Source organism: Xiphophorus hellerii, chromosome 4 (assembly GCF_003331165.1).
Source record: "Xiphophorus hellerii strain 12219 chromosome 4, Xiphophorus_hellerii-4.1, whole genome shotgun sequence".
Taxonomy (NCBI): Eukaryota; Metazoa; Chordata; class Actinopteri; order Cyprinodontiformes; family Poeciliidae; genus Xiphophorus; species Xiphophorus hellerii.
In genome coordinates, this window is record NC_045675.1 from 12,289,157 (window position 1) to 12,312,748 (window position 23,592).

The 23,592-nt window shown below is 37.3% G+C and overlaps 2 protein-coding genes across 2 annotated transcripts; both read left to right on the plus strand.

Moving 5' to 3' along the window:
* The first annotated feature begins 5,633 nt into the window (after positions 1-5,633).
* On the plus strand, positions 5,634-7,207 carry LOC116718766 (trypsin-like). Its single transcript, XM_032560992.1, has 6 exons — positions 5,634-5,673; positions 5,904-6,096; positions 6,179-6,364; positions 6,677-6,738; positions 6,840-6,967; positions 7,061-7,207. Exons 1-6 carry the CDS (start codon positions 5,634-5,636, stop codon positions 7,205-7,207), a joined length of 756 nt encoding a protein of 251 aa, XP_032416883.1.
* Positions 7,208-15,711: 8,504 nt separating this feature from the next.
* LOC116718764 (anionic trypsin-2-like) lies at positions 15,712-22,792 on the plus strand. Its single transcript, XM_032560990.1, has 6 exons — positions 15,712-15,819; positions 21,405-21,597; positions 21,680-21,856; positions 22,173-22,234; positions 22,336-22,463; positions 22,557-22,792. The coding sequence occupies exons 1-6, from the start codon at positions 15,783-15,785 to the stop codon at positions 22,701-22,703; spliced, it is 744 nt and encodes a 247-aa protein (XP_032416881.1). The 5' UTR covers positions 15,712-15,782; the 3' UTR covers positions 22,704-22,792.
* The last annotated feature ends 800 nt before the right edge of the window (positions 22,793-23,592 follow it).

Below are 23,592 nucleotides of genomic sequence, written 5' to 3' on the forward strand. Positions count from 1 at the left end.
AGAGAAAAGACAAAGTGTCCTTTTGTCCATAACAGAGTGTTCCTTATGAATTTCTTGTCTATAAAATCAAAAGATTCATAGTTTCTTTTACGAAGGACATTTGGTTCCATGAGTCTTTTTGCTTTTTACAATGGAGCATTAAGGGTTTTTTTTTCTATTTATGTTTGTCCTTAACTTGATCTTTGTTAGCACATTAGCTCCACTTTACATCAAACTAATTTTAGCTAATATTTAGCAGATTAATATGTAATCACATCTCTAATTAGTCAAATCTCAGACTGACATCAATAATCCAAATAGTATTAACAATTTGAACTTATTTCTATGCAACCAGGAATATTTTATCTAACTCTTTCTAGAGTAGTGATTTTGTCGTTCATTTTATTCTTCATATTTAACAGCAGTGACATGCAGTGAGGTTCATAGCTGGTGAAGCACTGACTTAATCATAATCATATTTACAAATATAGACACATTGCATTTTATTATTACGAAGCTGAGGTTGGTTTCCAACTCCAGTTTTCGATTCGGGAAATGGCTAGGGGCGATTCCACCTAATTTTTCACTATCTTCCGCATCTTTAATCTACTCTAGTGCCAAACCTACAACACCCAGACACTTCAAACTTGGACTGGATTTGTCTGCTCTATTAGAGGAATATTTAAAACCAGGGGCCCACATCCTCCTAAGTCCGGCCCTGCTTTTTCCATGCAGTTTTGTTTGGGGTTTGTGAATATATTTTCTTTAATAAACTGCGATTTTTACCCTTTTTTTCCATCTTGGCCAAACTAGAACTACTCCAATTCCAAAACCACAACACCTAGACACTTCATACCTGGACTATATTATTTTCAACTAATAGAGTATTTAAAACCATGCTTGGGATTTGTAGAACTTCACTTAGCCTGCTGCAGAAGATCTTTCTGTCATGAATTGCAATGTGAGGTGGTTAGGCAGATGACTCAGGTTGGAGTGAATAAAAAGAAGTGATGATTTTAATGAAGATGTCAGCAAGAAAATCCAAGCAGCACAGATAGAGCAGAAGGTTAAGAGCTCTCAATCTGGTAGCAACCGGTGACAACAACTGACAGCAGAACAGACGGAAGACCAGACAGATACAGCGAGGAGCCGACAAGGATCACAGGTGGGATTAAATACACAGGGAGACAATCAGGGGAAACAGAAGACAGGTGTCAATAATAAAAGGGTGGACAGGACAACACAGAGACTCCACAAAAATAAAGACACAGAAAAACTCAAATCACAACACTTTCCTTCCAACAGCCATCACTATCTAGAATAAGTCTTTGAAGAATTAATGAGTTACACCAACATTTAATTTTCCTTTGGGATTAATAAAGTGATTTTGAATTAGAATAGGATTTTTTTTTAAAAATTGCGTGGAATAAGCAGGGCCTGTCTTAGGAGGGTGTGGGCCCTACTTAATCATGGTCTATCTATCTATCTATCTATCTATCTATCTATCTATCTATCTATCTAGCTAGCTAGCTAGCTAGCTATCTAATGCTAGTTTTACAATATTCACCCCATGGTCACCGACTTAGTAACTTGATGATGACAATGATATAGTATGATCTGATTAAATATTAGATTCTTGATAAATATGGGTTGTTGCTATGTTGTTGTACGATGTTTTAAGATCTTGTTCTTTTCCTTTTTAACTTTGAGCCCCTGCCCCTCCTAATGTTTCTGCACGGCCCTGTGTGCATGTGAGCAGATAAAACAGAGAAAAGACAAAGAGTCCTTTGGTCCATAACAGAGTGTTCCTTATGAATTTTTTGTCGATAAAATGATAAGATTCATAGTTTCTTTTACGAAGGACATTTTAGTTACAATAGTCTTTTTGTTTTCCACAATGTAGAATCTTTGCTTTTTTTCTATTTTTTTGTATTTATATTTGTCCTTAACTTGATCTTTGTTAGCACATTAGCTCCACGTTACACCAAACTAACTTTTAGCCACATAAAACAGATGTTTTTTTTAAATTAGCAGATTAATATGTAATCATTAATCTTAGTGAATTCACAGACTGTGATTTTCATCTTTCCGCCATATGTAAATTAACTGAATTTTCTTGCACTTGCAGTTAATGGCCACTAGTGGTTTCAGTGTATTGTGTGATGCACTAGAGTCCACTTTAGTGGTCTGTCTACATTTACAAAATAAAAACCCATATAAACACAAGAAAATTGCTTTTGGATAGCTGTCCACTGGCTGCTATACATGAAATTGGTTATTTATAGACAGATTATATTACAGGAAATAGGAATGTAAAATGATGGCATTTTACATTCGCGAGTTTGAAACCCTGGTCAGGTTGACAGTCTGTCTGCAACACCCCTGTCCAGGGTGAACCCCGTCTCTCACCCGTAACGTTATCTGGAGGCACCAGCACCTCCCGACCCCACTAGGGACAAGGGTGTTCGAAAATGGATGGATGGAAATAGGAATGTAAAATGATGGCATTTCATATATCTGAACGTTACACAGGCTTGTGAGAGTTACCACTTGACACGTTATTTGTTTGTTAGTGGTCCGCTGGTTGGGATCATGTTATCACACTTACATTTTCCAGCTGGTTGTAACACGCATGGACAAGGTTTGAAAAGTGTGAACATCTTTAAGTGACACATTATATAACATATGAGGTGAAATTACCATTATTAAAGAATCTCAGTAATTTAAGTAAAAAACGTTAAACATATATTATAAAGAAAAGCATGGCTCTCCTTTTCCTCCTGTTAGCCGGGTCGCGAGCGGATGTCATCACGGCTGCAAAAGTACGGCGAAACAGAATGACGTCACAGATCACAGAGTTTAATCTCATACAAAGCAATCGACAACAAAGCTGCAGAGATACAGAGATATGCATTTTCTCATGAAAATAAAAACACACAAGGGAAGACAGACGAACACAAAACATATAAGACAGACAAAGGCGCCCTCGTGGAGAAAAGATGAAAAAAAAAACTCTCTCAGCCCCTCTCCGGTGCTGCCCTGAAATTTTAACCAAAGAGGCGTTTCCCTATTTAATATATGCAAAGAAGGCGTTCTGCTCTTCGACCAATTAGAACTCCCTCAGGCCCCCAAAGAAAGTTGTGACTTCCTGATTTATAGCAAAGGTGTCTGTTTTTTTTATCTAAGCAAAGGCGGACCACTTCGTGCCCATCGCTGCCTGATACGGAAGATCCCTGGCGCCAAACGTCCTAAGATGAGATTTCACAGACACCTCCGTAGTCCCCACTTCCATTGGAATGCAAATTTATTGCTCTAGTGTGGGGGAGGCAAAGGGCCCTGCTCTGTCTGCTTACCGCATCTCAGACGAGACCTGTTCCAAATAAGAGTATTGTATATAACTGTTACACATGTCGTAGATTAACTGTATTAAGCGCCAACAAATAATCATTTTCCTTTACAACAGGTAGGGATTCAAATTGATTACTTTCATTAATCTTGATGAGATGGATTAGAGTTAATGATGAGCTAAACTTCTTCAAACGTTCATAAATCTGAGTATTAGAAAAGACTAACAAGAAATTACCTTTAATATGACATTACAAGCCTACAGAAAGTGATGTTGACTTGGTTTGCTGTTCTGTAAAAACACAAAATCTTACCAAATTGTTTTGGTCTAGTTTCCACTGCAAATGTCTTAGCTCACTTGAAATGTGACATCAACAAGTAACTTTTTAGCATCAAATAAGAGTTTGTTTAAAGTTAATAATTCCTCAGTATTGGTTTTAAAAAAAGTACTAGATCCACTGGCAGATTATTTCAGTTAAAACTTGTACATTTTTGCCAATATTAAGGAATCATTTGCTTAAAAGAAACTCCTCCATCTTGCTGAAAAGTTAGATTTGTCTAATTTCAAGTCTACTAAGATATTTGTATTAGAAACTGGACTAAAAATGGTGGAAATTGGTGCATTTGCAGTGTGAGGTGATGGATTTCTGTTTTTATTATCCTGCTGTTTTTTCAAAATCAAAACTAAACTGCAGTGTTTCACACATGGCGATCATGAAAACAGAATGGATGGCTAGCATGTAGGCTAACATGTAGACTTGATCACATTTTGAAAACCTCTGGGCTTCACTGAAGATCAAGTTTTATATTTTGTCATTTATTATGTAATGATTGATTGGAACATGTCATGTTTATTTCAAGGCTGATTGAGAGTAATATTTGCTTTTGTTTAATATTTTAAATGTTGTAGCACAGTTTGAGCCTTTTGCTAACAAAATGTGTCATGTTGACTTTAAGTGCTGCTGTTCAGCCTCTTGTGTTCACAAATGTATCAGAGCAATCAAGAAAAACAGTAAAAGCAAAGAATCATGGGTGATGAAAGAGGTCTGTGTCTTTAATAAAAAGAATCACATTGGTTAAAAATTTTACCATAGTTTTCTTTTAAATGTGTTTAAAAATCTGAATTGTTTTCATTTAATTAGGTGAATTTCTGTGAGTTTAAATTTTTGGTTGTAATTTTGCATTTACAACAAATGCAAATGCTCTTTACCACCCAACACTGTAATATTGTTCTTTTTCAAAATAAAAGAAGCAAACCCTTTCTGTTGGTAGAGCTTCATTTTCACAGCTCATCAATAAACGTAATGATTCTAGTCTTTAGTCAAAGGCAGATGTGAATTCTTGTAGACTTTAAATCAAACAGTTTTCTCTTAAAAAAACATCAATCTGAAAACAAGGACGAGTCGCTCTTTCTTCAGAAAATTAAGTTTTTTTTCATCAAGTTTGCAATCAAGTTTTCTCTTGAGCAAAACTCACTGCAAGTGTTGCACCCTTAAAAAGAACTAAAAAACTCGAAGGTCTTCGCTTTTGTGCAACTTTATTAAACAAAATCCACGGTTCGAGCATACAGCGGTTTGTTCAGTTGATATTTTTCCTATAGTTTTCTCTCTTTTCGTATATATCCCCAGGTCATGAACTTTCAACTATCATCATGCATTGTGTCCTTCTTAAAGGCATTTCATGACAGAAATCTATGAAATAAAAAATAATAAAACAGTTTGAGCACATATTTAGTCATAAACCAAATGAATTGTTCGAACTAAATACTAAATCAAATGAATGCTTGCCCAATAAAATAATTATACTTATTAATTTAACATTATCACATTCTTAACATATTTCCAGGGCTCTACACAAGCTTGTGCACTGCAAAACCAGAACATTTCCCAATTATTTTTAGTGTATTTTCTACTGCAAATCTCTCAGCTCATTTGAGATAAAGCAAAACTAAGTTAGAAGGAACTTTGAGGCAAAATATGTTAACTGCTTGTTTTGAGTCAATTCCTTAATATCGATGAAAAAGTTCTAGTTGCATTTACTGATTAGTCAAGTTATTATAGGGAGAAATGTTTTGTTATATATATATTATATATATAAATATGTTATATATATAAATAATCTGTCAATGGAACAAAAACTCTTTTCAAGTTTCTTTAGAACGATGAGATGTTAAAGTTTCTCTGTATGCAGATGACAGCATCGATCAGTGTCTGTCCTGTGATTGGTGGCTTTCATTCCAGCAGGAAGTTGTACACAGTGTTTAAAAGCTGCTGCAGGACTGCAGACATTCACAGGAAGCTGGACCAGCAATGGCTCTGCTGAAGGTTCTGCTGCTGCTGCTGGGACTGGGTGAGTTGGAGACACTGGAAACACCGGACACACTGGAGACACTTCCACTGGCTCTAGTGAGGCTGCTGGTCTCTGTGATTCACAAACTTCTCTCTGTTTCTGTTTCAGACTGAATCATCTTTGCATATAAACTGTGATGCTTTTTAATCTTTAACTGTTTATCCTTTTTCTGTTCCTGCAGCCATGTTTGCACCTGATTTCTGAGTAAAGTCCTCCTTTTTCTTCTTCAGGTGTTTCAATGAACTCAGATGTTTCTCTGCAGAAGAGAATCATTGGAGGTTATGACTGTCATGACACGGAGCGTCTTTATCATGTTCGGCTGGAGAGTAGCAATGGTACTCATATGAGGCGCTGTGGAGGATCTCTGATCCACCCTGAGTGGATCCTGACTGCAGCTCACTGCTGGAAGTCGGAGCCAGGATGGTAGGAAAGAAACATGAAGACAGTTTTATCTGCAGATGATCAGGTTTTCTGTCTGTTCATTATAATCTAATATTTTATGCAGGACTAACGTAGCAGTGTTGAAAGTTCATCCACGGACTGCTGGGCAGCAGAGACAGATGATCCGACAAGCTCCTGTGATTTATAGTCATAATTTCCAGCAGCATGACATCATGTTACTGAAGCTTCAGACACCAGTAACAGATGTCCCACTTCCTCAGCTACCAGACCGCAGGTATCGTCTTAGTAGGTAAGTCTTTCTCTGATCAAAAACATGACTTCAGGTTTTCTGTCTCCACTCCTCCAGTCCTGCTGCCTCTGCTTCAGCACACCTGAGTCAGGTAATCAGGCCACCAGCAGAACCAGAACCCTCTTAGCTCAGGTGTGTTGGACCAGAGACACATGTAAAGGACACAGGACACACTGAGGACTGGAGGTGGACACTCCTGTGTCAGTGGATGAAGTCCTTCATGAATTCATTTTCTGTTCTTTCATTGTTCTTCATAACAATTAATTTTCTACATTGTTATTGTGTATTTTTACATTTATTCTTGTGTTTTAGAGGCGATGTTGTTCAGCTGGCAGGAGACGGAGCAACGACAACCGGCCCCAATAATCAGCGATGTGAGATAAATATTGAAGTTATGAGAATAAAATCTTTGTGTCTGTCTCTACAGAGAAGGTTGAGTTAAGAACATTTTTATGATTCTCATGTTTCTCTACAGTGCCCCCCAATTCTCCTATTCCAGCATATCTTCAATGTGTCAACATGGAAGTTGTTGATGTTTCCCTCTTCTTGCCGTTAACTGGGTCTATATTCCGTGTTAAAGCACCGAACAAGGATGTATGCTATGTAAGTTTGTTTCTTGAATATCTCTCTGCAACGATTAGAAGACTTTTCAGTTTTACAACATAAATAAATATATTGATATACATTTTTCTACAGGGCGACTCTGGTGGAGCAGCGATGCTCGGTGACAAGATTTATGGTGTGATTTCTTTTGGTGGAGCAAATGCTTGTCAGAGACCTGCTACAATCTTGGATGTGTGTGAATACAAGGGCTGGATTAGAAGAAAAACTGGGCGTAAATAAAACAGAAACAATTATGAAATAAAATTCTCATCAAATTTCACTCACATATAATTTTATAATTGCATCTTCATCAGTTTGATCCACATCTTAGTAGAATTAGAATAAATAAATATATTTGTTTTTCTCACCTGATCTTGACCTCCATAATGGAGCTTTCTCTGCATCAGAAATGAAAAATAAATCAATAAATGCATGAAAAAGAAACATTTCCTGGCTGATTGTCTTTACATTCATGGTTCAGTTTGTTCAGTTGATATTTTCCCTGAACTGAGTCTAAAAACGTTTCATGGGTTTTAAATCACATGAAGAGGAACACCAGAAGTAAATTATTTATTCAGTTTTTGTCTTTATTTTACATTAGAAATGAATATCCATCATCTAAACTCTGCAGTTCTGGAGTTACTCTTCCAGATTTTGTTGTAGAGAACTTTAAACTCCAGCAGGACCAAAGAGCTGTGCACAAAAATAATGAAACAGAAGTTACATAATACAATTAACAAATAATAAAATCCTAATAATGTAAAAATATTAAACATCACATTTTTAATAAAGATATAAAGAAGTAAAAAGTTAAAAACAATTTAAAAGTCAAAATCTGGAATTAAAGAAGTTTTAAGAAAATATTTAAAAACAGGTAAAACTAATAAACATATTTATTATGTAAAACTTCTCAGAAATTACAATTTGGTTTTCAGAAGTTTAAACATGACAGAAGTTCTTTGTAAATTTTATCGTAACATCTGGAAAAGCAAAAAGATTTCTGTAATAGGGGTTGCACCGACTACCCGACTAGTCAGTTCTTTACAATGACTTTTTACGAGGCCAGTCGACTAGTCGCAATCATGTGACAAAACTAATTTTTTCAAGAAAATGAAAGAAGGCAAACTAGATGAGTTTGTCAGACATCTCAACTTGTAGAAAAATTTAAATAATTTACCAAAGAGAAACAGAAAATTCCAGCAAGAGCTGCAGGAATAGGGGCATTGCGTGGCGCATTGCGTGGCGCAGTGCTTAGGGCGGCGTCTCAAATATAGAGACTGTAGACCGAGGTGGTCTAGAGACCGACTCCTGTCCTCGGTTATTTTGGCCCATTCCTCACTCCCCCACTTCCCTCTTCCTGCCACTTCCTGTCGGATTGCTGTCAAATAAAGGCAACTAGTGCCAAAAATTTCCTCATAAATAGAGAGAGAAAGAGAGAGAGATTTTAGAGTTTTAAAAACTCACATATTCACTCAGTGGTGATCCACAGGAACATTTAACACAACTTCAAATTAACACATTTATAAATGAAAGTTCACAATTATTCAAAGTAAATAAAACACCTTCATAATCCCAAATATTCTGAAAAATATTTAGTTCATCCATTCTTAGATAATATTTATATTCTAACATAACTCTTGCTGTAACCAAACTCTTAAAGACCTTTACACAATCAGTATTCTGTTCATTATTAATTTAAAATTTTCTACTCAAATAAATTGCAAGCTTTGCTTGACCAAGAAAAAAATTTAACAACCTCCAATTTTCTTCTTTCTTTTGCCATATAAAAAACCCAAAATAAAAGACTGTTCTGTGAAATTTACTCCAAATAATTTCCAAATATCTCTTAGTAATGTAAATAAATCCATTATTCTGAAACATTGTACAAAACAATGAAAGATAGTTTCTCTTAATAAACAAAAGGGACATTTATCTGAAACAGCAGGATTATTAGTAGAAACAAAAGCATTAACCGCAATAGCACTATGCAAAATTCTCCATTGTAAATCACCAACATTTTTAGTCAATGGTGGCTTATAAAGCAACCCTCATACAGGTTTGACCTCAAAACCAACTTCAAAGATATCTCTCCAAGGAGTATCTCTTTAATCTTTTATTTTACTTTGTTCAAAGCCTTAACACATTTCATATATATTATCTTTCCATTTACAGAATCCTACTGAAGTTCTTTCTCCAACACTAATTTCTTGAGCTTCTTCCCCAGCTTCATCCAGCGGAGCTCCATTGACGGTATCCGCTGATGTCCCTGGCTCTGGGTTTTCGTTAACCTGAGTGGTTTCTTTTTTAACCTTTTCAGAGCAATTACGAACTGAATAGCCCTCCTGGTTGCATCTAAAACACCTCATAGCTTCCGCTGTCGCTACAATAGTGTGATCAAAGCAGTCAACCTTAAATTTCATCACTATGCTCAGTTCCTCAATATCATTTTTGAGAATCATAAACACTTATTGCTGACACGATCTGACTGTGGCGTGACAATTCCTTCAGCAACACATCATCGCTGTTGAAATATGGCAAATTAGACAGGATGATCTTTTTTTGCAGGGTTCATTAAAGGGATAACAGTAGTTTGAGTATTTCTCAAAACAATCCCCCTCTCAACTACACTGTTCACCTTGTCAATAGAGTCCAAAACCAAAACCACCGCATTATTCATCCTGGACGCCGCCTTCACACTTTCACACCCGACAAGTTCCCCAACAGCCAAACCACACTCCTCAACTAAAAATCCACTATGTTTAATAAATTGAAAGACTCCCCAAGACCAGTAAGTCATATTTATCTACCTGATTGAGAACACTTGCAACATTAATGTGACTTAAAAAGATATGGGAATCAGAATTAAACAATTGTTTCTCAGAGGAAGAGTGGGGTGCAGTAGTCAAACAAATGTTAAAGCCCATAAGGGATGCGTTTCAAACAAATGATACTGAGCTGAAAAAAACAACTGTTGCTCCTAAGAGCAGAATATGATAAACAGTCCAGTTTCAGAGCTGAATCCAGTCTCTTAAGATTAAAACAAAACTTCTACAAAGGGACAAAGCTGGAAAACTTCTAGCTTGGCAAATCAAACAGCTTGAAGCAACAACAGCGATCACATCAATTGTAACACAGTATAAAACTCTAATAGATCCAAGGGATATTAATAATGCTTTTAAAGATTATTATCAGAAATTATACAATACTCAAAGAAATTTAGACCAAATGGAATTAGATAAGTTATTGAATGGGCTACATATCCCTGTCATTGCAGATGATTATAGAGTTGACTTAAATATAGAAATAAATAAAGAGGAATTAGCACAGGCCATTGATGAAATGAGATCTGGTAAGCAAGCAGGACCTGATGGTATCCCCATTGACCTTTATAAAAAATTGAAAGATAAGTTGTTGTCACCCCTTCTTGATATGTTTATGGAGTCATTTAAAAATGGCAGCCTGCCTCCCTCTCAGAATCAGGCCCTAATTATTCTGCTGCCAAAACCAGGTAAAACCCCTAATAAGTGTGAAAACCTGAGACCTATCAGTCTACTTAACTCTGATCTCAAAATCATTTGTAAACTATTGGCAAAATGGCTGCAAAGAATTCTACCAGGCATAAGAAATAAGGATCAAAACGGGTTATAGTTGGGAGGCAAGGGTATCACAATATTAAAAGAGTCCTGAATATTATCTGGCTCAGAAAGAACGCTAATGATACAACTCTTCTTTCATTGGACATGGAAAAGGCTTTTGATAGGGTTGAATGGCCCTATCTTTTTAGCATATTGAAAGGTTGGGTTGTGGAAGTAGCTTTATTAAATGAATTAAAATATTATATAATAATCCAACTGTAGAAATAATCTCAAACTAAATATTTTCAAGGGTGATTCAAATCAGGAAGGGTTGTCGCTAGGAATGCCCTCTCTCCCTTACTATTCACACTAGCAATTGAGCCATTGGCATCAGCTATTCGCCTGCATCCGCAGATCCCCGGGATCACGGTGGGCCCCACAGAACACAAAATCTGTCTATTCATGGACGACGTCATTTTATTTCTAACAGATCTGAAACAGTCAATTCTGGCGGTGATGGAATTGGTCCAGGAATTTGGGAGAGTCTCAGGTTACAAAGTAAATAATACAAAATCTTCTATTCCGTATTAAATGTAGGTGAAAGGACTAATCCCATCAGTGAGGTTATGCAATTTAAAGTAATGGAACATTTTGAATATCTGGGTGTCCAGATTTTCCCGGAACTACATCAGGTTGTCAAATCTAATTACAAACACCTAATGAAAACAATAGCTGCCTCAACATCCTTGCTGATATCCCTATTGGGAAGAGTTAATGTACTGAAAATGAGTATACTACCAAAGCTATTATACCTCTTTGATAGTATTCCCCTGCTGCCTCCTCCTGAATTATTCATTTGGCTAAAAAAAAACATTTTGGGCTTTATGTGGAACAATGGAAAGTCTAGGTTATACCTCTCTTTGCTTTATTTACAATTTGAAAGAGGGGGGTTAAAGTGCCCCAACTTTAAATTTTACTATTGGGCCACACAATTAAGGACTATCATGTTTTATTTTGCAGATAAAGATAATCCTCACTGGGTAGAAATGGAGTCCCATAACTTAAGTTTAGCTCTTCCATTATTCATATACTCCGACTGTTGTGGTTCGGGGTCCTTTGGTTTTTCTTTGTGGGTTTTTCTGTGCATACACTCACCTTTTACGACAGATGGCGCCATACTCACCCGACTGGAGTGTGTGTGTAGACCGTCATCAAGCACACCTGAACCCGATCAACTCATCAGCAGCGTGTACTAAAGGAGGCTTCTGCCAGTCCTTCAGCGCCCAAGTGTTAGCCAGTAACGATACCTCTGAGCCTCCTAGAGCTAGCCTCTGATCTTTCCTCGTTGATCTGAATCCTCTAGTGACTTTTCCTGTTGTTTTTTGCCTTCAGGTTTTTCCCCGGAGAAGCCCTTACAGATCCTGTCTGCTTCTCTGATCGAGATTCCCCTCATGACGCCGTGGGTCCTACCCACTGGTTGCCCGAGTTCCCAGACTCACCTCCTCAGTCTGACTACAAGTTCCCCCCAGGATTCCACGACTGGCAGTTGCACCGCTCCTTTGTCCCTGCCGAGCCCGAGCCTACCTGTCCGCCCTCCGACGCAATCCTCTGTTTTCCTCCTGGACACTAGCTGTCAAGCACCGGACCACCTGGACCACTTAAGAGACTAAGACTCCGAACCTTCCAGTAACCTCTCCTAGATCTCGCACCATCGAACCACAAGTAAGCTCCGTTTACTCTGTTCTGTGACTTTCCCGTTTCCGACAACCCTGAACTCACCATTCTGCTCTGCCTCTTTAGAGAGCCGATCGCTCCGTGAACCCGTTTCCTCCCTGGACCAGACCAGAGCTTCCACAACCTTCGCTTGCCGTTTGACAATAAACCAATTACCGTATACAGGTAAAAGCCAGTAAATTAGAATATTTTGAAAAACTTGATTTATTTCAGTAATTGCATTCAAAAGGTGTAACTTGTACATCATATTTATTCATTGCACACAGACTGATGCATTCAAATGTTTATTTCATTTAATTTTGATGATTTGAAGTGGCAACAAATGAAAATCCAAAATTCCGTGTGTCACAAAATTAGAATATTACTTAAGGCTAATACAAAAAAGGGATTTTTTAGAAATGTTGGCCAACTGAAAAGTATGAAAATGAAAAATATGAGCATGTACAATACTCAATACTTGGTTGGAGCTCCTTTTGCCTCAATTACTGCATTAATGCGGCGTGGCATGGAGTCGATGAGTTTCTGGCACTGCTCAGGTGTTATGAGAGCCCAGGTTGCTCTGATAGTGGCCTTCAACTCTTCTGCGTTTTTGGGTCTGGCATTCTGCATCTTCCTTTTCACAATACCCCACAGATTTTCTATGGGGCTAAGGTCAGGGGAGTTGGCTGGCCAATTTAGAACAGAAATACCATGGTCCGTAAACCAGGCATGGGTAGATTTTGCGCTGTGTGCAGGCGCCAAGTCCTGTTGGAACCTGAAATCTCCATCTCCATAGAGCAGGTCAGCAGCAGGAAGCATGAAGTGCTCTAAAACCTGCTGGTAGACGGCTGCGTTAACCCTGGATCTCAGGAAACAGAGTGGACCGACACCAGCAGATGACATGGCACCCCAAACCATCACTGATGGTGGAAACTTTACATTAGACTTCAGGCAACGTGGATCCTGTGCCTCTCCTGTCTTCCTCCAGACTCTGGGACCTCGATTTCCAAAGGAAATGCAAAATTTGCTTTCGTCAGAAAACATGACTTCCTTAGCCCAGGTGAGACGCTTTTCACGCTGTTTCTTGGTCAACAGTGGCTTGACACGAGGTATGCGGCAGTTGAAACCCATGTCTTTCAAGCGTCTCTTGGTGGTGGATCTTGAAGCACTGACTCCAGCAGCTGTCCACTCCTTGTGAATCTCCCCCACATTTTTGAATGGGTTTTTTTTCACAATCTTGACTAGGGCGCGGTGATCCCTATCGCTTGTACACTTTTTCTGACCACAGTTTTTCCTTCCCTTTGCCTCTCTATTAATGTGTTTGGACACAGAGCTCTGAGAACAGCCAGCCTCTTCAGCAATAACCTTTTGTGTCTTTCCCTCCTTGTGCAATGTGTCGATGGTCGCCTTTTGGACAGCTGTCAAATCTGAAGTCTTCCCCATGTTTGTGTAGGCTTCAGAACTGGACTGAGAGACCATTTAAAGCCCTTTGCAGGTGTTTTGAGTTAATCAGCTGATTAGTTTGTGGCACCAGGTGTCTTCAAAATTTAACCCTTACACAATATTCTAATTTTGTGACACACGGAATTTTGGATTTTCATTTGTTGCCACTTCAAATCATCAAAATTAAATGAAATAAACATTTGAATGCATCAGTCTGTGTGCAATGAATAAATATGATGTACAAGTTACACCTTTTGAATGCAATTACTGAAATAAATCAAGTTTTTCAAAATATTCTAATTTACTGGCTTTTACCTGTATACTTCTCCTGAATTGTGTTCTGCATGTGGGTCTGAAAATAGTAATCCATCATGACACCGACACTCCAAAGAAGTTACAGAAATATACTACAAATCCTATTCTGAAAAACATGATTAGAATCTGGCAGGATGTTAGAAAATACCTCACGGAGCCAAATAGCATGTTCCAATTTGGTCCAATATGGGGTAATCGGCTGATTGCTCCAGGTAAGGCAGATGGAACATTTAAGCTCTGGGCATTGCAAGGCTTAAAAAATATTGGTGACCTTTACCCATCAAATTTTGATATATTTTTTGTCATTTGGAGAGTTACAAAACAAGAGTTCAAGCTAGATAAAAAGCATTATTTCAAATTTCTTCAATTGAGAAGTTTTGTCAAAGCAAATTACAGTAATCTTAACAAGCCTCCCCTTATATTGCTTGAAAAATTAAAGATTCGGAATAAATCAAGAAAGGGCATCATTTCAGACTTTTATAATGTGCTGATAATAAGCTTATGAACTGGAATATGGACCTATCATCAAATATCAGTGAACAGGATTGGGAAAGGGCTTGCAATAAAACCCACACAATGTCTATAAATAGCCGTCTTAGAATTCTACAATTTAAATGGCTAATGCGTGTATATGTTGCCCCTGTGCACTTAAATAAATACAATAATAACATCCCAGATCTTTGCGTAAAGTGTAATTCTAAAGGGACTCTAATACACTGCATGTGGGAATGCAGACAAATCAAAGCTTTTTGGACAGAGGTGAAAGATATCATTGAAAAAATTCTCTCAAAGCAAATATCACTGGATCCTAAATTGTTCCTGTTAGCTTTATACCCTGAGAAGCATAACTTTAGTAAATCAGAATGTACTTTTATAGATATAAGCTCATTATCTGAAAGAAATTATTGCTTTGGCTTGGAAAAATGCCAACAGAGCTAGTGACATGCAGTAGATAAAGCAGATGTCGTCAAATTTGCCGCTAGAAAGAATAACATATATTAGGAAATATAAACAATGTCTTTATGAGAGGCTTTGGGGTCCTTTCAATAATTTTATTAAGGACTTAGACTTGGCAGAGGGTTTGTTTGAGTTTTGATTTGCTGGAACTTGCGGTGTGCCATGCTTAATAGAAGTGTACAATTATATCTAACCTGGTTGTAATTTGATTGAATATCCCTGTTTTTGAGTAGCTGTTTTTTGTTCTTATGACTGTTTTTCTCTTTCTTTCTTTTTAATTTCAGTGATATGAGAGAGTAATTGCTGTCATGTAATGGATACAGGGAAAACTTGTTCAGATGGTTACATGATTGTATTTCTAAAGTGGAAAATCTCAATAAAAATATTTTGGTAAAAAAAACATCAACCTGAAAACAAGGATGAGAAAATTACCACTTATTTTTAGTCTATTTTTTTTAGTTCAAATTTCTCAGTTCACTTGAGATAAGGAAAAACTGAGCTGCTTGTTTTGAATCAATTCCTCAATATTAATGAAAAAGTTTTGTTTCATTGGTTGATTATTTAAGTTATAAGAGGGGAAAATGTTTGGATATTAGTGAAATAATCTGTCAATGGATCTTCAAGTTTCTTTAAAACAATGAGATGTTAAAGTTCGTCTGTATGCAGATGACAGCATCAATCAGTTTCTGTTCTGTGATTGGTCAGATCGTTGTCTGTCCTGTGATTGGTGGCTTTCTTTCTAACAGGAAGTTGTGAAAAGAGTTTAAAAGCTGCTGCAGGACTGCAGACATTCACAGAAAGGTGGACCAGCAATGGCTCTGCTGAAGGTTCTGCTGCTGCTGGGGCTGGGTGAGTCAGACACATTGGAGACACTTACACTGGTTCCAGGGAGGCTGCTGCTCTGTGTGACTCTCAAACTTCCCTCTTATTCTGTTTCAGACTGAAACTTCTTTGCATATAAACTGTGATGCTTTTCAATCTTTAACTGTTTATCTTTTTTCTGTTCCAGCAGCCATGTTTGCTCCTGATTTCTGAGTAAAGTCCTCCTTTTTCTTCTTCAGGTGTTTCAGTGAACTCAGATGTTTCTCTGCAGAAGAGAATCATTGGAGGTCAAAACTGTCATGACACGGAGCGTCTTTATCATGTTCGGCTGGAGAACATCAAGGGTAATGAAAAAATCCGCTGTGGAGGATCTCTGATCCGCCCTCAGTGGATCCTGACTGCAACTCACTGCTGGAAGTTGGAGCCAGGATGGTAGGAAAGAGACATGAAGACAGTTTTATCTGCAGATGATCAGGTTTTCTGTCTGTTCATTATAATCTAACCTTTTCTGCATGACTAACATAGCAGTGTTAAAAGTTCATCCACGGACTGTTATGTTGCAGTATCGGGTAATCTGACCCACTCCTGTGATTTACGAACCTGGCCATGACATCATGTTGCTGAAGCTTCAGACACCAGTAGCAGATGTCCCAGTTGCTCGGCTACCAGACTGCAGTTATCGTCTTAAAGTGTAAGTCATTCTCTGATCAAAAACATGACTTCAGGTTTTCTGTCTCCACTCCTCCAGTCCTGCTGCCTCTGCTTCAGCACACCTGAGTCAGGTAATCAGGCCACCAGCAGAACCAAAACCCATTTAGCTCAGGTGTGTTGGACCAGAGACACATGTAAAGGACGTAGGACACACTGAGGACTGGAGGTGGACACTCCTGTGTCAATGGATGAAGTCCTTCATGGATTCATTTTCTGTTCTTTCATTCTTCTTCATAACAATTAATTTTCTACTTTGTATTTTTACATTTTATCATTATTGTGTTTTAGATTTGATACAGTTCAGCTGGCAGGAGAGGGAGCAACGACAACCGGCCCCAATAATCAGCGGTGTGAGAGAAATATTGAAGTCATGAGAATAAAATCTTTGTTTCTGTCTCTACAGAGAAGGTTGAGGGAAGAACAAGTTAATGATTCTCTTGTTTCTCTGCAGTAACACCCCCGCTGCTATTCCAGCACATCTTCAGTGTGTCAACATGACAGTTGTTGGTGTTGCCCTCTTCAAGCACAGTCATGGGTTTATATTCCATGCTGAAGCACCGAACAAGGATGTATGCTATGTAAGTTTGTTACTTGAATATCTCTCTGCAGCGATTAGAAGATTTTTCTGTTTTACAACATAAATAAATAAATTGATATAAATTTTTCTACAGGGTGACACTGGTGGAGCAGCGATGTACAACGACATGATTTATGGTGTGATTTTTTTTGGTGAAGAACGCTATGCATGTCAGAGACCAGCCTCAATCTTGGATGTATGCGAATACAAGAGGTGGATTAGCAGAACTGGTCTTCAATAAAACATAAACTATCATGAAATAAAATTCTTATAACATTTTCTTTCACATGTTGTTACGACTTGACTCGTGAGCCGTAACAAAAGCCAGAGAAACACGGCCATCAAATAAAGAATATGTTCTTTATTGAACAACCCAAACAAATAAACAAAGCCAAACAGCGACAAGCGGGTATCCCCCTCTGTGGTCGATGGCATCTCTGAAATCAGTGATAACCGGAGAAGTTCTGCAAAAGAAAAGAAAGGTCAAACAAACAAAACATAACCAGAACAGAGTGTCCAGACAGGTAAGGGAAGAGCCACCTCTGTAGAGCCTTGCTGGGTGGAAAAGCCGACTCCCTTTTATAGCGATGACGCGCTGGTCCTGGCGAATCCTGGTCCCGCCCACTCTGCTCCGCCTCAGGACAAAACACAATAACTGACGGATCCCTCCACGTTAAGTGGAGGGGGACGTCACACATGTAATTGTACCTTCATCAGTTTGATCCACATGTTTGTAAAATTTGAATAAATCAATAGTTTAGTTTTTTCTCACCTGATCTTGACCTCCCTAATGGAGCTTTCTCTTCACCTCAGAAATGAAAAATAAATCAATAAATGCATGAAAAAGAAACGTTTCCTGGCTGATCGTCTTTACATTCATGGTTCAGTTTGTTCATTTGATATTTTCCCTGAACTGAGTCTAAAAACGTGACATGAGTTTTTAGTCACATGAAGAGGAACACCAGAAGTAATTTATTTATTCAGTTTTTGTCTTTATTTTACATCAGAAATGAACATCCAGCATCTAAACTCTGCAGCTCTGGAGTTACTCTTACTGATTTAGTTCTAGAGAACTTTAAACTGCAGCAGGACCAAAGAGATGTGCACAAAAATAATGAAACAGAAGTCACATAATACACTTTACAAATAATAAAATCCTAATAATTTAAAAATAATCATTTTTAATAGAGATACAAAGAAATAAAAAGCTAAATAATTAAAAACATTTTAAAAGTCAAAATCTGGAATGAAAGACGTTCTAAGAAAATATTTAAAAACAGGTCAAACTAATTAATAGTAGCTTCTGGTTGCCACAAATTTGACATAAAAATTATTGAAAACATTCCTCTTTTGCAGTTAAAGTGTCATTGCTGATTTATAATTTTTAAATTTAGAAGGTTTTGTTGTGTTACATAAAGCTATAAAAAAGAATTATCTTAAAAACATTAAGAGAAACATTAAAATCTAAATTACATGGTAATAATGTAAAACTTTTCAGAAATTACAATTTGATTTTCAAAAATTTATACATGACAGAAGTTCTTTGTAAATTTTATAGCACATCTGGAAAACAAGTTTTTATTTGAAATTATATACAAACATCTGATCCAAGCAAACTCTTTTTTTCGCACATTAATAAGTTGTCTGACAGTCACAGCACACCATTCAAAATGTGTAACCAAACAGCACAGGTCATTGCACCTGAAATGACAGCATAAAGCTTATTAATATGCTATTTACGAATATATACACAAACACACACTACCATAAAAGAGCACGGATTGATGGGGAGCACAGACAGTCAGAACAACAATCAAGATGATTCTTAGCATTTTACAAAATAAACGTCCTAATTAAATCCAAAATGTACTATTTATTCTTAATTTTTTTGTCCCTCTTCTGAATGGATTAAATAAAATTTAATAACATTGTCATTCTCAAAAGACGACTGCTACAGTTTTAGATAGTTAATCTAAAACTGTTCCAACCATTTTTTTGGGCCCCAGGATGTCTGGAGGCCCTCAGCAGCAGCTACTGAATTTTCTTTTTCTTGATTTCTCAGTCTTATAATTCTAGATCTCAGAGGTGCTAACATAGAAAAATGACATAGAGTTAACCACTCTGAGCTTTTTTGTTCTTTAAAACAGTCTGCAGGGAAGTTGTTATAGAGGTTAAACAGTCAGATATTATTAGGGTTTATTTAATAAAATAGCAGCAAATTTACTTATTTCATAACTTCATAACCAGAGACCTTCTCTCCTCTGGTCTGTTTAACAACTTCAGTCTCAGATCAACTCAGCCCTCCAGGACTGTCAGCAGCAGAAACAGCAACATTAAACCTATCAGGGAAACATAAACTACATTTGCTTTGCATTGTCCCCAAATGATGACAATGATATAGTATGATCTGATTAAATATTAGATTCTTGACTAATATGGGTTGTTGCTATTTTGTTGTACGATGTTTTAAGATATTTTTCAAAGTTCTGCGTTTTAACTTTGAGCCCCCGCCCCTCCACAGGTCTGTGCACGGCCGTGTCAGCGTGCAGCTGTGTGCATGTGAGCAGATAAAACAGAGAAAAGACAAAGAATCCTTTTGTCCATAACAGAGTGTTCCTTATGAATTTCTTGTAACATTTCTTGTCTATAAATTCACAAGATTCATAGTTTCTTTTACAAAGGACATTTTAGTTCCATTAGTCTTGTTGTTTTTCACAATGTAGCATCAGGACTTTTTATCTTTTTTTAGTATTTATGTTTGTCCTTAACTTGATCTTTGTTAGTGCATTAGCTCCACTTTATGCCAAACTAACTTTTAGCCACATAAAACAAATGTTTTTTTTTCGATTAGCAGATGAATATGTAATCACGTCTCTAATTAGTCAAATCACAGACTGTTACTCCCCGGTTTGTCTTGTTACTCCATGCCACTGATACTCATCCCTTCTCCCTGGTTTCCTCATGGTTTCTTTGTGTCTTCTGTTTGTTGGACTTTGAATTTTTTTGTAAGTTTGATTGTTAATTAAATCTACAACAGAACTTTTACGTCTCTGTGGCGGCGACCTGTTCTACGTGTACCCTGCCTCTTGCCCCCGAAATATCTTGCTGGAGATAGGCACCGGCATCTGTCCTGACCCCAGTGGAGACAAGAGTGTAAGAAAATGGATGGCTGGCTAGCATGGAGACTAGAATGGAGGCTAGATCTCCCACACTTTGAAAACCTCTGGGCTTCACTGAAGATCAAGTTTTGTATTTTGTCATTTATTATGTAATGATTGATTGGAACATGTCATGTTTATTTCAAGGCTGATTGAGAGTAATATTTGCTTTTGTTTAATATTTTAAATGTGGCACAGTTTGAGCCTTTTACTAACAAAATGTGTCACTTTGACTTTAAGTGCTGCTGTTCAGCCTCTTGTGTTCACAAATGTATCAAAGCAATCAAGAAAAACAGTAAAAGCAAAGAATCATGGGTGATGAAAGAGGTCTGTGTCTTTAATAAAAAGAATCACATTGGTTAATATTGTACCACAGGTTTCTTTTTAATATTTTTTAAAAATCTGAATTGTTTTCATTTAATTAGGTGAATTTCTGTGAGTTTAATTTTTTGTAGTAATTTTGCATTTACAACAAATGCAAATGCTCTTCACCACCCAACACTGTAATATTGTTCTTTTTAAAAATAAAAGAAGCAAACCCTTTCTGTTGGTAGAGCTTCATTTTCACAGCTCATCAATAAACATAATGATTCTAGTCTTTAGTCAAAGGCAGATGTGAATTCTTGCAGATTGGAAACCAAACAGTTTTTTCTTAAAAAAACATCAATCTGAAAACAAGGAAATGTTTTGTTATTAGTGAAATAATCTGTCAATGGAACAAAAACTCTTCAAGTTTCTTTAGAACAATGAGATGTTAAAGTTTCTCTGTATGCAGATGACAGAGTTGATCAGGTTCCGTTCTGTGATTGGTGACTTTCTTTCCAGCAGGAAGTCATGAACAGAGTTTAAAAGCTGCTGCAGCACTTCAGACATTCACAGGAAGCTGGACCAGCAATGGCTCTGCTGAAGGTTCTGCTGCTGCTGCTGCTGGGGCTGGGTGAGTCGGAAACACTGGAAACACTGGAGATACTGGACACACTTCCACTGGTTCCAGTGAGGCTGCTGCTCTCTGTGATTCTCAAACTTCTCTCTGTTTCTGTTTCAGGCTGAAACTTCTTTGCATATAAATTGCGATGCTTTTTAATCTTAACTGTTTATCCTTTTTCTGTTCTTGCTGCCATGTTTGCACCTGATTTCTGAGTAAAGTCCTCCTTTTTCTTCTTCAGGTGTTTCAGTGAACTCAGATGTTTCTCTGCAGAAGAGAATCATTGGAGGTTATGACTGTCATCACACGGAGCGTCTTTATCACGTGCGGCTGGAGAGCAGCAATGGTACTCATATGAGTCGCTGTGGAGGATCTCTGATCCATCCTCAGTGGATCCTGACTGTAGCTCACTGCTGGAAGTCAGAGCCAGGATGGTAGGAAAGAGACATGAAGACAGTTTTATCTGCAAATGATCAGGTTTTCTGTCTGTTCATTATAATCTAATATTTTATGCAGGACTAACAGAGCAGTATTAAAAGTTCATCCACAGACTGTTATACATTACATTCAGTCAATCCAACAAGCTCCTGTGATTTACGGCCCAGCCCATGACATCATTTTGCTGAAGTTTCAGAGACCAGTAACAGATGTCCCACTTCCTCGGCTACCAGACTGCAGGTATCGTCTTAGAAGGTAAGTCTTTCTCTGATCAAAAACATGACTTCAGGTTTTCTGTCTCCACTCCTCCAGTCCTGGTGCCTCTGCTTCAGCACACCTGAGTCAGGTAATCAGGCCACCAGCAGAACCAGAACCTGTTTAGCTCAGGTGTGTTGGACCAGAGACACATGTAAAGGACATAGGACACACTGAGGACTGGAGGTGGACACTCCTGTGTTAGTGGATGAAGTCCTTCATGGATTCATTTTCTGTTCTTTCATTGTTCTTCATAACAATTAATTTTCTACTTCTTTTATTATCTTGTATTTTTACATTTATTCTTGTGTTTTAGAGGTGATGTTGTTCAGCTGGCAGGAGAGGGAGCAACAACCACTGGCCCCAATAATCAGCGATGTGAGAGAAATATTGAAGTTATGAGAATAAAATCTTTGTTTCTGTCTCTACAGAGAAGGTTGAGTTAAGAACATTTTTATGATTCTCATGTTTCTCTACAGTGCCCCCCGATGCTCCTATTCCAGCACATCTTCAATGTGTCGACATGGAAGTTGTTGTTGCTTCCCTCTTCTTGCCGTTAAGTGGGTCTATAATCCGTGTTAAAGCACCAAACAAGGATATCTGTTATGTAAGTTTGTTTCTTGAATATCTCTCTGCAGTGATTAGAAGACTTTTCTGTTTTACAACATAAATAAATATATTGATATAAATTTTTCTACAGGGCGACACTGGTGGAGCAGCGATGCTCGGCGACAAGATTTATGGTGTGATTTCTTTTGGTGGAGCAGATGCATGTCAGAGACCAGTCGCAATCTTGGATGTGTGTGAATACAAGGACTGGATTAGAAGAAGAACTGGGCTTAAATAAACTATCATGAAATAAAATTCTCATCAAATTTCCTCTCACATGTAACTTTATAATTGTATGTTCAACAGTTTGATCCACATCTTTGTAGAATTAGAATAAATCAATAGTTTTGTTTTTCTCACCTCATCTTGACCTCCATAATGGAGCTTTCTCTGCAGCTCAGAAATGAAAAATAAATCAATAAATGCATGAAAAAGAAACATTTCCTGGCTGATCGTCTTTACATTCATGGTTCAGTTTGTTCAGTTGATATTTTCCCTGAACTGAGTCTAAAAACGTTTCATGGGTTTTAAATCACATGAGGAGGAACACCAGAAGTAATTTATTTATTCAGTTTTTGTCTTTATTTTACATTAGAAATGAACATCCAGCATCTAAACTCTGCAATTCTGGAGTTACTCTTCCTGATTTATTTCTAGAGAACTTTAAACTCCAACAAGACCAAAGAGCTGTGCACAAAAATAATGAAACAGAAGTCACATAATACATTTAACAAATAATAAAGTCCTAATAATTTAAAAATAATAAACATCACATTTTTAATAAAAATATAAAGAAGTAAAAAGTTAATTAAAAACAATTTAAAAAAGTGAAAATCTGGAATGAAAGAAGTTTTAAGAAAATATTTAAAAACAGGTAAAACTAATAAACATATTTATTATGTAAAACTTCTCAGAAATTACAATATGGTTTTCAGAAGTTTAAACATGACAGAAGTTCTTTGTAAATTTTATCATAACATCTGGAAAAGCAAAAAGATTTCTGTAATAGGGGTTGCACCGACTACCCGACTAGTCAGTTTTTACAATGACTTTTTACGAGGCCAGTCGACTAGTCGCAATCACGTGACAAATACTAATTTTTCCAAGAAAATGAAAGAAGGCAAACT